The following is a 14,437-nucleotide window of genomic DNA, read 5'->3' on the forward strand; positions in this document are numbered from 1 at the left end:
CCGGGAGATGCGAGCTGGGCTCTCTCCCCCCGTTTCCCCCCGGCTCCAAAAAACCCTCCCCGGAGCTCCAGCTCCCTTTTCGTGCTGCTAAAATTGGGCTTTGGAGAGAACAGACACGGAGCAGTGTGGGGGCAGCTCACACGACTTGTGCCTGGCGTTCGGGGAGCCACAGAAATCCGCGGCAGCTGGCGCCCTGCAGGTCAGGTAACCAGCACATAGTAAAAACTCACCCTCCATCCCCGGGCCTGTTCCGGCTGCTAAAATACCCAGGGAGTATTACACTCTATTTATAGGCCTTAGGTGTGAATTGTTTTGGTTGCAAACCACACAGGGTCGGGCACGACTCAAAAAATATGTTCCCCCCCACTTTGAAAGGCTGGGGGTGTCATTCCCTTATCATTCTCTCTCCGTGTTTAGGAGGATCTGCTCAGCAACCAATTCCTCCAAAAGCTGGAGGGTTTGGCTGCAGAATACCTGCAAATATTCGGGGTTTCTGTGCCTTTTTTGCTGTCAGATTCGCCCATTTCTGCGCCATAAGCAAAAGGCATCATCGCTGAACAGATATGGAGCAGCTTCCAGGGCCTAAAGGGGCTCCAGGAGAGGTGAAGAGGGACTGGGGACAAGGGATGGAAGGACATGACACAGGGAATGGCTTTCTGCTGCCAGAGGACAGGGTTAGATGGGATTTTGGGAAGGAATTCCTCCCCGTGAGGGTGATGAGGGGCTGGGATGGAATTTCCAGGGAAGCTGTGGCTGTCCCTGGATCCCTGGAAATGCCCAAGGCCAGGTTGGAGCAACCTGGGATAGTGAAAGGTGCTCCTTTCCTCCATGGCAGGGGGTGGAGCAAGATGAATTTAAAGCTCCCTTCCCAGCCAAACCATTGTGGAATTTTAGGACTCATTCCATCAAGGCAAAACCTCCCCACGCTGTGACCCTCGGGCTGCTGTGAACCCCCAAACCTCGTGAGCTCCCACAAAACCCCCACCCCAGGGCCAGATCAGGAGCCACACGAGATGGAGGTGACTCCACACAGAGACACTTCAGCTGCCCAGCCTGACTCACATCCCCAGCCCCATCTCAGAGACAGCTGCCCATGGATTGCTCTTATTTTTCACGCCCACAGGCAGCAACTGGCTCCCAGTCCCCACAGTCTGCGAGCTCACGGAGCCTCCCAGCCCTGGCTGGAGCCCGGCTATCCCACAAAAACAGCTCCCAGGAGCTCTGCAGAGGGAAAAGCTGCTCTCACGTGCTCCCACCCAGCAGAGTCACAGGCAGAGCCCTGCAAGGAGGACAAGCTGGGAACGTTTTGCAGAGCACACAGTAATTCCCACTCCCAGTAGCTATCCATGGTCACATGCAGCCGACAGAGGCTGTGGAGAGGATTATCACGTTAAGAGTAACGAGAACAAGAAGTACAGGCAAGAAAATTACAATATCCTGAAGGGAAGTTTCCGTATTATTAAAATAATCCCACTGCTCCGCAGCCTCTTTCTGAAAACTCCAAATCAAACCGTGCTCTCTGTATTGAACCTTTTTTTTTTTTTTTTTTTTCTTCCAGGCACAGGGGCTGGGTAATGCAAAAATCGCTCGTCTCGGGCTTTTTATTTAAATCTACATCACGAGCGACAAGCTCTGGAAAGCTTTGAAATAAAACAACGTTCTCTCCTTCACCTAGTTCTTTTTTTGTTGTTGTTTGCAAACACTGGGCCTCCCACCTGTGATCAGATCCCCCCTGCTTGAAGGGCAGGATCATCATCACCCCTGTTGGGAAAGATGGGGCAGGAAGGGCCTATGGATATGATTGTTTGGTGAGAAATACTGGAGATATAAAATGTGTGAGTGAAATAGAAATGAAGGGCAGCTTTGGGATGTCGGCAGGCAGGAGGACGGGGATTAACTGGAGATGGGTTGAAGGACAAAAACCAAAAGGACCCAAGAATGCAGCTCCTCTCCACCCTGCCAAGGCATCGAGGAAAGAGTGGATAAGAAGAGTATCTTTAGAGTTTAGAATATAGGATGAGATGGTAATTCAGTAGTTCTCAGAGACTGCAGGCAAAGTTTGTAGGTTTTGTATCTTGTGCTGGTTGGTCACTGTAAAGTAGAATATTCAACACAAAAGGAGATGTGATGTGTTGGAACAAGGTCCTCGCCCTCTTACCGCTTACCTCTTCACCTCTTCTCTTCTCTCCCCTTTTTCCTCTCTTTCCTCTCTGCTCCTTCTCCCTCCCTCTCTCCTCCTGCCCTGACCCCGGCACTCTTCTCACCTCTCTCACCCCTCTGAGCTTTGTCACCTCCCTCCCCTCATCCCCCCTCTCTGTCCCTCTCTCTTTGGGGCTCCCCTCCAGCCGAGGCTGGGGGCTGAAATCAGCCCCTCTTTACCCAGACCCCTGCAATAAACCACGTGTTTCTGGGATATCTCAGAGCTCCTTCTCCCTGCCATCCGTGGATGTCCCTACAACCACCGCCATGGTGATGATGCAGTGGAGCAAGATTGAAGCCAACACTACAAAGAGATGGAAATAAGGGACTGTCAAGAGCTTTCCTATCCCCCTGGGGTTCATGTGTTTTCCTGAAGGAGGAAGATGAACTGATTTCTGCATCTTCCAGTGGTCTCAGCCTCTTTGTGGATCTTGGGAAAAAGGGAAGTGTGTGTTTCCTTCTCCCTCCTAGCCAAAAAAAAAAAAAAAAAAAAAAAAAAAAAAAAAAAAAAAAAAAGACACCCACAGAATTAGGCCATGAATTCTGTTCTAAGATGGAATTTCTGCTGAGCTTTTGCCATCCCATCAAGAATTTCAAGGTAAGTCCTATGGGTGAATGTTCTGAGCCAGAGCTGCAGAGTGCAGGTGGATCTGGGATGTCACAGACTCCACCCAGCAAGATCTCCACACCCCCATCCTGCAAGAAAGCTTCCCAGAAAAGTGGCAAAGGGAAAAAAAGGAGGCACCTCCCAAGCGCAGAGATCAGTTTGGCCAGAAAAGGTTACAGGGAGAGAGTGAAAATGAGCAAAATGATTTAAGTGGCACCACTTGAATTGACCCCGCCATCCCCACGGCATTTCCTCCATTGTTTTGGGATTTCCAGCTCGCTGGTGGAGCCCAATGGAAAGGTGCTGACGGCCACAGCCGCAGTGGAATCCTGCTGCTCACGGAGCTCCTCCGTCCGACATCCCTGGGGAAGGCAGAGCTGCTGGGATGAGTCAAGGAAGGGAGGTTTGGCAGCTCAGGTCTCCACTCCCTGCCAAGCTGACTCAGGCCAGCGAGGAGGAGGAGGAGGGCGAGCGGTCTGAGTCAGCCCAGGCCAGGGGGAGCAGGGAAGGAGGGAAGCAGGGAGGGAGAGCCGGGATAAAACCTCGCTGGCCCCATCCCCAGCGCCCCGCGGCAGCGCAGGGCTGGCCCTGCTCCCCGGCTCCCTGCCTGCTTGGATCATCCCAGCCCCAGTGAAGGGCAGGGAACAACCCCAGGGGGACACAGGTGAACTTCAGCTGCAGCTGCAGGAGAGCTGGGGAGACGAGACAGCTCCGATGGCAGCGCAGCCTCTGCTGGGAGCCGAGCTGTCCCGAGGGAGGGAAGAACATCTCTGCCATAAGAGGCTTCGTGGCTGAGCAATAAACATGGAGAGATATAATTCTAACAGGTTTAACTCCTATCACTGGGTATTAGTTTAATTGGGCTGTGGGCCCGTGGCCCCGCTGACAGCAGGTCCCTTCTCTGAGCATTAGATCCTCCCACCCGGCTCCCAGAGCCCGGTGACAGCTGCTCTTTTCAGGCAAGAGGAGGGGAGAGATTATGCTGTCTGGAATTGGATTTGCCCAGGTTAAGGTGGAAACAAAGCACAGCCATGTCTGGGGAGGGGGAGATCACCTCAGTTCACCAGCTGATATTTTCTACCGGGGTTTCCTTCTCCCTCAAGAGCTAAACTGTGGCTGACACCGTGCCCTTCTCCAAAGGATCACAAGCGAGTGGGCACAGGGAGTCATGACTAATTCCTCGGCAGCCCAGGCAAATTGCTTTTCAGGACTTACTCCTGGCCTAGATCTGACACCAGCCCCAGCATCGAGACAACAAAAAAGCCTCTCTGGCTCGCTGAGCCTCTCAGCAAAGCCACCCCCCTCTCCCAGCTCCAGTCCCAGGCCTCACGGAGAGCCAAAGTTACATCCTAACAAATGCTGCTTTTTTTTTTTTTTTATCCATCCCCCTCATCATCCTCTTTTGTGGTCCGGTCTCTGTGAGTGGGAGATCCTCTACCCACAACCACTTCCCTTCCGATGGGCTTGGGATGTAGCCCTGGAGATGCCACACCTTCCCACTTCCTGCAGTGGGCTCTGGAGCCCAACATCTGGAATATCCCAGCCCTTGGCTGCTGCTGCTGTTCCCCAACGCCTGCACAGATGGAGCGTCTCAGCCCGCAACTGGGAGGTAAATTTGGGGGCCTGCAGCTCAAAGCAGCCCCATCCCTTCCACACCACGGCCTGGAATGCCTGATCCCGGGGGATATCCGTGGTTTCCTGCCGTTTGTTCTGCTTTGAAGAGCTGCACTCTTCAAAGTTCCAAAGGTTTCGGGCTTCCTGTTTTCTGCTCCCCCTGTATCTGGTGCCTGGAGAGCAACACCACCACCATCATCATTATCATTATCATCATCCCAGGGCAAGTGGAAGCCTTTCAGAAATCAGTTTCCAGCTTTGTTGACACAAAATCTTGTTCCTGGGGAGCTGAGGAAGGAAGGAAGGAAAAGGAAAAGGGCTGGAAAGGCTCTGGGTGCTGAATGAACCTCTGCCTGCCGGATATTCTGAGCTGTTCTATTTAATACACACACATGTATATATAAGCAAAGGCTGCCAACTGCTTCAGAACAGCACATTCCAGCAGCTCCGGGGAAGGGAAGATCTCAAAGGTGCCACCGCTCATCTGCAGGGAGCCTGAGCTCAGGGATGGTTGATTTTAGGGGAGAAAAACGTCTCTCGACAGCAAATGCAGCATAACAGGAGGGAAACCAGCAAGGAAATGTAATATATTCAACTGGGATGTGAGAAGGGGTGGGCTGGAGATGCCCAGCAGAGCTGTCCAAGGCACCCAGAGCTGCAGAGCAGTTGGTTCTTGCCCCAGCCTGGACTGACATCGGCGTTGGGAACACTGGGAAAGGCAAAATGTGGTGGAGCAAGGAATGTGGGGGCTCCTGACACGAGCTGGGAGAGGTGTGATGAGCTGAGGCTGGGCTGCCTCACCTGAGGGATCACAGGCAGCAGCACCTTGCTGGTGGATCAGCAGCCTCTGGAAAACGGCAGCTGAAAACACGGAAAAACCACAGAGGAATTTTACCAGTCCTTGTCTTCGTCGCTTGCCTGGCTGAAATTCTGTACTGACAGTTTGGAGCTGTTACAGAAAATTGCTGCTCCACGGCAGCAGACAACCACCAAATCCTTTAAAATAAAACATGACAATCAAGCCTTGAAGGGAGTGGTGGGATTAGCCCTCTGCCTCCAGGGAAAATGTCATGTCCCAAGGAGAAACTGCCCCACAAAGGCGGGTGCCCACGCATCCTGCGGAATTAGCTGAGTGTCCCGGAGAGGAAGGATCAGGGATGTCAGTCTGTGCAAGGGATTAGGTCACCAACACCGTTAGAGGGACAAGCTCTGCCCCACTCTGCCTCTCAGGGCTCACTTTTTAGAGCAGGTGTTCAGGTGAGTTTTCAGGGCCAGCTCCTGGGAGGTTCCACAGCTTTTTTGGGGGGTTTTCTGGCACGGGACAAATGCAAAGCCAAGCTGCTTAAGAAGGGAAAATACCACAGCCAGCTGCAAGCAGCAGCACTTGGGGTAGGAGCCTCAAATCCACGGGAATACAAAATGCTTTTTTAATTTGCTTTTAAAGCAAATGCTGTGCAGCACAAATTAATTCACGCCCGAGCACTAAGCATCTCAGCTTATAAGCCTTTCTTTGGAAACAGTTATATTCAGCGATCTGAACCACTCCTCCTCCTCCATCTGCTCCGAAAGGATGAACAAACAAGCCATTGCTGAAAGAAGGAAGGAAGGAAGGAAGGAAGCAAACCCGTTCAGCCATCTCCGAGGAAAACTGTGCCAGACCAAGAGAGCTCTTTTCCCCTACCCCACACACACACACTCACACCCCTCCCAAACCAAAATATTCTCCCTGGATGGGGCTCCCCCTCGCTCCTCGCACGAGGAGCCGAGCGCTGGTCACACGCGGCAACAGGTTCTGCTGCTCCAGCTCCCTCCCACACGCTGCAAAATGGGACGAGTCAAAGTGCCGGCTTGACTCATCAGCCACATGATCCAAGGCTGGAGCTAAAAAGGGGGAACTGGTTTACTCACTGTCTTGGGTACAATCTGTTTCTTGGGCTGCCCGATCTTGAACGGGATCCTGGAAAAGAGAGAGGAGAAGGGAATGAGAAGGGAACGTGTGAGCGGCGATGATGCCGAGGGGCCGGGGGTGGGTTTGGGGGTGGCAGGGGGTTGTCCCGGGGTGGCAGCTCCTCACTCCAGGCACTGTGAACTCCCCAGAGGGTGGGAAAGGGTGGGAGAGGCTGCGGGGAGACCTCTCAGCATTCCACAACTTCCTCCCGAGGGGCAGATCTCTGCTCTGTGACAGGACCCAGGGAACGGCTGGAGCGGCACCACGCGAGGGTCAGGTTGGATTTTAGGGAAAGACTCTTCCCTCAAAGGCTGGAATAAACACTGGGACAGCTCTCCAAGGAATGGGCACAGCCCCGAGGCTGCCAGAGCTCCAGGAGGGTTTGGACAACACCCCCAGGGACAGGATTTTGGGGTGTCTGTGCAGGGCCTGGAGCTGGACTGGATGGTCCTTGCGGGTCCCTTTGATTCTCCTGAGCCACTGCTTCCTTCCTTCCTTCCCACACATCCTCCCTCCACCCAAACCAAGGCAAGGATGCTCCACAAGCAGCTGAAGAACCCGCTCTGTTTAAAACCAGATCTGCCAGGGAGGATAAAATAATGCTAAAAAAAAAACCCCAAAACACCACCAACAAAATAAAGCGTGTAAATATTTAGAAAGAGGATATTAAAAAAAAAAAAAGTAACAACCCAGTGTCTGGAGCTGTGAGCTGCTTCAAAGGATTCCTCTGCTCAAACAGCTGGAGGAGCAGCTCACCTGCCAGCACAGCTTCATTCTTAAAATCCCTAATTCCCAGGAAAATCTGGGTTACCTGAATGTGAAGAGTACTCTAAATAAATTACACAACATATGTAAGGGTGGCTGGGTCAGCTGGGAGCAGCCACGCAGGCGGCCTAAAAATAATTGGATTTCTTTCACCTATCAGTATAATGAAAATCCAGGAATTCAACTGCTGCTGTCAATGGATTTAATTAAGTTAAAGAGGTGCTGCTTGGTTAGAGCAACTCAGCCAAAATCTCCCAGTGTTTTCTGGGTTGTGGTGCTTTACATAAATGGAAAAAATTGAGGTCATAATGACATTAAAGTGTTTTTTTGCCAGAGATGTTTCACCTACAGCTTCATCCCATTCCATCCCATTCCAAATCTGCTCCAGGAGCTCCTGGGAAAGTCTGAGTCCTCTCCTGAGAATTTGGGGGAGCATCCAAATTCTCCTGCTGCTACACAAACCTAGAGATAAAACCATGGATTTAGGGACTGTGTTGGTCACTGCCTCCCAGTCTGGCTTTTCCCACTGCTGGTTTTCCATTTGCTTCCCACCAGCTCCACTTCCAAGGCCCCAGCACTGCTCCATCCAACACCTGGACCCCCAGGAAATATTTTTATGAATGAAACCTGCTGTAAAATCCGACTGTGTGCAACAGGAGAAAGAGTTTGCAATGGAAGAACGGGCGGGATGAAGCAAAAAACGTGGATTATCCAAACTCCAAACCTCGCTCTTCCCACTTTTCCCGCTGTTTTCAAAGCAAGGCTGTAATTACCCACCGGGAATAATCCAGGGCTGCACCCCCTGTGACCTTCCCTGAGCAGCTCTGGAGCCAACCTGAGTCACCAGGTTTAAATTTAATTTTTTTTTTCGGGAGAACTTCCTGTTTATGGTCCTCTGCCGGGGACCGGGGTAATTTTGGGTTTAACCCTTTCCAGCTCCTGTGGCAGCGTGAATCACCCTTCTTTTACAAACAAACACCACTGTGCTGTGTAATTTCCCCGTCAATAACTGGGCGTGTGGTGCCTTACAGGAAGAAAACAAAAATATATGGATTTTTTGCCGTTGTGTTTTCCTCCGTGGGACAAATATAAACCAAAATGAGGCGCCTCCTGCCTGCCATCCACAGCCAGGTGCTGTCACTTGATGTTTTTGGAAGTGATGGCATCAACTTGGTGGTGAAAGGATAAAAAAAAAAGAGGATTTTACTCGGGGGGAGTTCAGAGCGGGGGTAAAGTGTTATCCCAGTTAAAACCAGTTTGCCACTCTCTGGCAGAGTGGGAACAAGCACGGAGCTGGAGCCAGGCTGGTTCCTAGTGGGAAAGGATAATTTAAAAGGTGATTAAAGCACTACCTGTGCACAACCTACCCCTCTGGGGGGTACAGAGAACATCCCAAAGTGGTGCTGTCCACTGGAGAAATGGTTAAATCCAGGGAGTTTCGGTAACAGGAGGGATGTGGGGTAGGAAAAGCCAGGAATCACCATTGGCTGGGTATCAGAGCTGGGAAGGGAAGGCAGAGGGAGCACAGGGCGGCCTGTCCCATCCCATTCCCCATCCTCACCCCACCACGGAAGGCAAGGAACCCCAAAAATCCCCTTTTTTTACTCCCAGAAACAAAGGGAAGTCGGTGGAGCGCTGCAAATCCCCCATGCAGCAGTAAATATCTCTATCAGCATCGTGATGCCACTTGGTAATTATGTCTGTCTCAGTAAAACCTCTAAAAAATAACCCTGTGCAAGTCAGGTCTGTTCTACAATTATTGGGGTTGGGTTTTTTTTTGTTCTATTTTACAATTTTACATAATTTTCCTGGTTTCGAAATCACTGCCTTTTAATATGATTCTCTGGGAGGGTTGGGAGGGGGAAAGATGGATGAGCAGGAAAGAAAGAAGGAAGAAAAAAAAAAAAGATGAAAGGTATGGATTTTATTGGAGCTTTTCAACCAAATTGATTCACCCCACGCCTCAAAACTGCTGCTGGCACCGAAGTTTCATCCCTTTGGGAGTTGTGTCCCCGCCTGCAAAATTGTGGGGGGACAAAGTGCAGCTGCCACAGCAACATCACAACCATTTGCTCCAAAATTAAGAGGTTTGTTGTTTGTTTTTTTTTTTTTTGTGGTTAGAAAACGCATGATGGGGCTAACACAAATAAACTGTGGGGAGGTGGATCCATATCCATCACTGCCACGAATTCCCAGCGTGGCACGGATCTCCCTGATACCTTCAAAGCTGAGCCTGGCTCTATAAACACCAAAGAAAAACCAGAATCGGTGCCTTTTTTTAATTTTTTTTTTTCCTGATGTCTCGATTCTGCTGAGCGAGAGAAAGCTGGGGTTGTGTTTGGGGTGTGAAATCCCTTGAAATCCCGTTTTCCTGAAGAGCCGAGCGCGCTGAGTCACAGCCGGAGCGTTCCCACCCCGCGGGGCTCCGGGAGCAGCCCGGCCCCTCTCAGCCCCGGAGTTTGGGAGAGCAGCGAGGGTTCAGCGGGAGAGAGCAGGGTGAAACACTGCAGGGAGAGGGTGGGAAGAGCTTAAAGAAAGGGGAAAAAAAAAAAAAAAAAAGTGTGGGTGGAGAGAATCCTGCGAGCTCTGCTCGGGGATGCTCAGGAACCCCAGGGAGGGGAAGGTGGGAGAAGCTGTGGCTGATTTTCTCTGAAGTTTCCCCAGCAAGCTCATCTATTTACTTGGCTTTTCCATGTGCAAACGCAGGGCCACACACACACACACCCCCCCCCCCAAAGCAGTGAATTCTCCTCTGGATGCACAGGAGAGTTGGAAACAAACCTCCCAGGCAGGGCGGGGGGGGATACAGCTCCATGAGGTCCGTGGGGAGCTGGAGCTTAAAACATGGAGCTCCCACTCCCTGCCAGTCCCCTGGAATGGAGGCACGCAGGAACTGCCAGCAGGAATCACTCCAGCCTTGCTAAATGAGGGAGGAATGGTCCTTTCCCAGCGAGGACATCAAACCTTGGCATCACCCCCACAGCTCCCGGCCGTGGGGAGCAGGGATGGAGTTCAGAGGAGCAGGGATGGAGCTCAGAGGAGCAGGGATGGAGCTCAGAGGAGCAGGGATGGAGCTCACAGGAGCAGGGATGGAGTCCAGAGGAGCAGGGATGGAGTTCACAGGAGCAGGGATGGAGTTCACAGGAGCAGGGATGGAGTTCACAGGAGCAGGGATGGAGCTCAGAGGAGCAGGGATGGAGTTCACAGGAGCAGGGATGGAGCTCAGAGGAGCAGGGATGGAGTTCACAGGAGCAGGGATGGAGCTCAGAGGAGCAGGGATGGAGTTCAGAGGAGCAGGGATGGAGTCCAGAGGAGCAGGGATGGAGTTCACAGGAACAGGGATGGAGTCCAGAGGAGCAGGGATGGAGCTCAGAGGAGCAGGGATGGAGTTCAGAGGAGCAGGGATGGAGTCCAGAGGAGCAGGGATGGAGTCCAGAGGAGCAGGGATGGAGCTCAGAGGAGCAGGGATGGAGCTCAGAGGAGCAGGGATGGAGTTCACAGGAGCAGGGATGGAGCTCAGAGGAGCAGGGATGGAGTTCAGAGCGTGCCCAGGGGGTAAAGTCCCTGTGGAATGTGATTTATTCCCCAGCTCATTCCAGCTGAACGTGGCTTTGCCACCTCTAATCAGGCCCCAGGAGACCCTTGGCAGATAAGTAAGGGATAAACACCAAATATTTTCACCCCCAGCTGATAAAAGGCTGCCCCTGGGGACGCTGAGCTGCCAGCAGGGATTGGGAAGGGAGGGAAGAAGGATGGTCAGACAGATGGACAAGCAGGGACAGCAGAGGCTGGGGCAGTCTGAGCCTCTGAATTCAATATTCCTGCCCCATGAGTGGCGTTTGCAGGAGACCTGCAGGTCCCGCTTTGGTATGAACTGGTCGCCAAAACTGGTTTTTACTGGTACCACTGCCAGACCACCGACTAAACCCGTGTTTAGTGGGAAGTGCCCGCTTCCTGTGGAAAGTTTCAGGGTTTTTTTTTTCCTCTCTCTCTCTCATCGAAACCCCAAGCGCCAGCATAGTCTGGATCCCTGCCAGAGCTTCTCACTCTTTGAATTTCCACCAAAAATCTCAATTCCTTCACCGGAAAGAAACCTCTCTGTGCCTGCAGGCAGGAGGATGACACCCAGCCTCCCACACTGCCAGGGTGACCCCGACCCTCCGAGCCTGGTTTTCCCAAGGATTTTGGCATGTGGGATGATGAAGGAGTCTACAAACCCATCCCTTTACACCTGGTCCTCTGTGCAGACAAAAATCACCCCAAAGTTACTGCAGGAACTGGGTCCTTCCCTGAGCCTTTCCCTTTGGAAGCTCCTGGGTTAGGAATGGATTCAGCTCAAGGTGTGGCTGCATCCAGAAAAGCTGCCTGCTCATGGGATCAGCTGCCATCCCAGAGGGATCAAAGTGCTCCTGCAAACCCCAACAGGAAGGTCGAGAGCACTCGAGGAAGGATGTGAAGCTTCACTTTCCCACTCTGCTGCAGAGTGAACTCGGTTGAGTTTCTCCTCCCTCTCCGCTTGGGTAGAGCTTCCCTGTGGGATGGAGGTGTCAGGGAAGGACTTTTCCATGACAGAGGAAAGCCAAGAAGTTCAAAGCAAGCCAAGAAGCCTTTGCTGAGCAGCATTCCTGAGCCCCATCCCAGCCTGCACAAGGAATGGCAAAACTGCACACCAACATTTTGGAAACCTGGACGACCTTAAAAACACCCGAAAAGTGCAAAATCCCTGGCCAGGAGGGGATCCCAGCCGTGCCCAGGTGAGCCAGGCAGGAGGGCAGGCTCAGGTTAGGCATGAATCTCCCAGATTTCTCCTTGCAGTGCTCCCGGCGTGTCCATGGAAACCGCAGGCACCGTCCCACCCCTCTCCCCCCTCCCAGGAACTCATGGCAACCGCTCCAAACACAGCGCAGAGGGGGAAAAAAAAAAATTTAAAAAAAAAGGCAAAAAAAAAAAAATTATTCCAACAGATCACAAACAGCTTCTGTCGAGCGAGACTCTGCGCCAAATCCCCGTTTGGGTGCTCTCCTCGGGGAGATGAGAGGGGAGGTCACGGGGTGGGGACAGGAGGGATCAGGGATGGGATCCCTCGGGAATGAACGCGCCCGTGCTGCAGGTGACTGCTCCCACCTGGATTTCAACCCCCTCCCTGGGAACTCGGAGGCTTTAAAGCCATGCAGGGATGTCAGGGTGAGCTGCTGCAGCGGGGGAGAAGGGAAAGAGAGGTGTAAAAAGAGGCAAAAAAAAGAGGTGTAAACATCGATTTTCTGGATTTTAGGTCAGGCCAGGGAAAACAAGGCACCTTCCCGAAGTTTGGCAAGTGGAGGGATGAGCTGCTGGGATCGGGTCCCTCTGCATCCTGCACGGAGCCAGGCGCGGTGTCAGTGTTAAGCAAATCAAAAATAATGTCAGAATCCTCTCTCCCACCCATTCCAAGAGGAGCATGAAAAAAAAATAATGATATTTTACTCACCCATCAAAAGAAAATTACTCACGCCAGGCGCGTGGGCGAGCAGAATTTTGCAGGGCTGTTTTAGGCCCTGACTATGCTACAAAAATATCCATTTTAAGCACAGTTGTGAAACACGGTTGTGGTTCAACCAGAGCGCTGGGTTGGAGCTACCTGGACAAAACAGGTGGAAAAACGAACAATTAAGGAATAACCACTCCAAGACCTGTGATGGTGGCAGGGGAGGTGGCAGGTGGCTCTTCCCAGCCGCTCCACCCCGGGAGATGCCCGGCTGGCGCTCCAGTTTCACCACGATAAAAACTTTGGGATGTGCAAAGCACCTTTGCACAGGTGCTGCAGGTGACAGGGAGGTGTTTGGGAGCCTTGCTCACTGCTCTGGCATCCACTTGCTTCATCCCAGGTAATTTTATCCCATGCTCATCTCCCGATCCCAGTATCACTGAAACCTGCAGGAAGGGGGAGCGTTGCCATTGGCCACGTCGGGCTCCAAAAAATATCAGTATTGGTTCAGGGGGAAAAAAAACAGTGCCTGGGACTGTGTTTGCATCACATGGCTCCAAAACATGGAAAACACCAGGAATAACCAAAATCCCCACTCTGAGGCTGTGCAAATCCACAACAGAAAACACCAGGAATAACCAACGACCTGTGCAAATCCATAACATAGAAAACACCAGGAATAACCAAAATCCCCACTCTGAGGCCGTGCAAATCCATAAAACACAAAACACTGGGAATAACCAACGACCCCACTCTGAAGCTGTGCAAATCCATTAAACAGAAAACACTGGGAGTAACCAAAAACTCCACTTTAAGGCTGTGCAAATCCATAACACGGAACACACCAGGAATAACCAACAACCTCTGCAAACCCATAACATGGAAAACACTGGGAATAACCAACGACCCCGCTCTGAGGCTGTGCAAACCCATCCGGTCTCCCATCCCCTGGGACAGTCAGGTGGCTCCTCCCCACCTCCATCCTTCAATACTCCAGGAATCACTCCCAGCCACTCTGACAGAGTTAAACACTCAGTAACCGCCCGTTCCCACTCTGCCTTCCCGTGGAGGCCAGCTCTGGAGTCCACTCAGAGCTCCCTGCCAAGAGGCAATATGGTCCCCCAGCCCTGCCCTGAGCACGAGGCACGTGCTTCACACTCCTCATCAACATTTGCTTCCCATATTTTCTCCTCTCAGTAAACAGCAGCTGTTGCAGCGGTTGCAGCTGAGGCAGCACTCAGATGTGGAGCTGGCATGCTGCTGAAAACCTCCTTTTTCCTGTGGGAATTCACCTGGTGGGGAGTGGGAAACTGAAGCAAGAGATGTTTGGGAGTCTGGTTACCAGGTTTGGTTTGATGCAGTTTCAGGAACCTTAAAAAACACTTTATGAAGTCAAAAATGAGGCACCTGGGGCAGTGAGGGGGTGATACAGTAAAATCCAGCACTCCACTCCCTTTATCTTTAGAAGGAATAATGGCCAAAGGAATCACTGGATTGCACATGAGGAAGAGGGGGATGAGGATGCTCCAAGAGATCCCAATCCAAAGCCTAAAGAAAGGCACGGAGCTCAGCTGAGATTCCAAAAACACCTCAGCTGTCCGTGCAAGGCTGTGTCCCAAAACGAGCCTACTCCTGCTCTAAACAAAGCCCAGCCTGGAAAGGCAGAGCTGCCTCACTCCCTGGGTGCAGGAATCAGGAATTTGGGGGTTCAGCCCGGGCTCTGTCACCAGCAGGAGTCCTCTGGAACAGTTTTCCTGTGTCGGTACAAGGGCCTCGTAGTGCTCCTGGGAGCATCCCCTGTGCTCCTGGGAGCGTCCCCTGTGCTCCTGGGAGCGTTCCC

General features: G+C 52.2%; 2 protein-coding genes across 7 annotated transcripts in view; both read right to left on the minus strand.

Annotated features, from left to right (window-relative positions):
• Nucleotides 1-14,437, minus strand: part of LGI3 (leucine rich repeat LGI family member 3) — a 228,735-nt gene that overhangs the window by 153,291 nt on the left and 61,007 nt on the right.
• The window catches only part of BIN3 (bridging integrator 3), a 41,641-nt gene that overhangs the window by 24,444 nt on the left and 2,760 nt on the right, over nucleotides 1-14,437 (minus strand). For 4 of the 6 annotated variants that reach the window (XM_066337255.1, XM_066337258.1, XM_066337259.1 and 1 more), the window contains one exon: nucleotides 6,329-6,377. In XM_066337255.1, coding sequence (XP_066193352.1) covers nucleotides 6,329-6,377 — 49 coding nt within the window. Of the gene's footprint in view, nucleotides 1-230; nucleotides 1,860-6,328; nucleotides 6,378-12,600; nucleotides 12,751-14,437 lie in introns of those variants that run through there. The other 2 variants (XM_066337257.1, XM_066337260.1) reach the window with 2 other exon arrangements.

The sequence above is a fragment of the Sylvia atricapilla genome, chromosome 28 (assembly GCF_009819655.1).
Source record: "Sylvia atricapilla isolate bSylAtr1 chromosome 28, bSylAtr1.pri, whole genome shotgun sequence".
NCBI lineage: Eukaryota > Metazoa > Chordata > Aves > Passeriformes > Sylviidae > Sylvia > Sylvia atricapilla.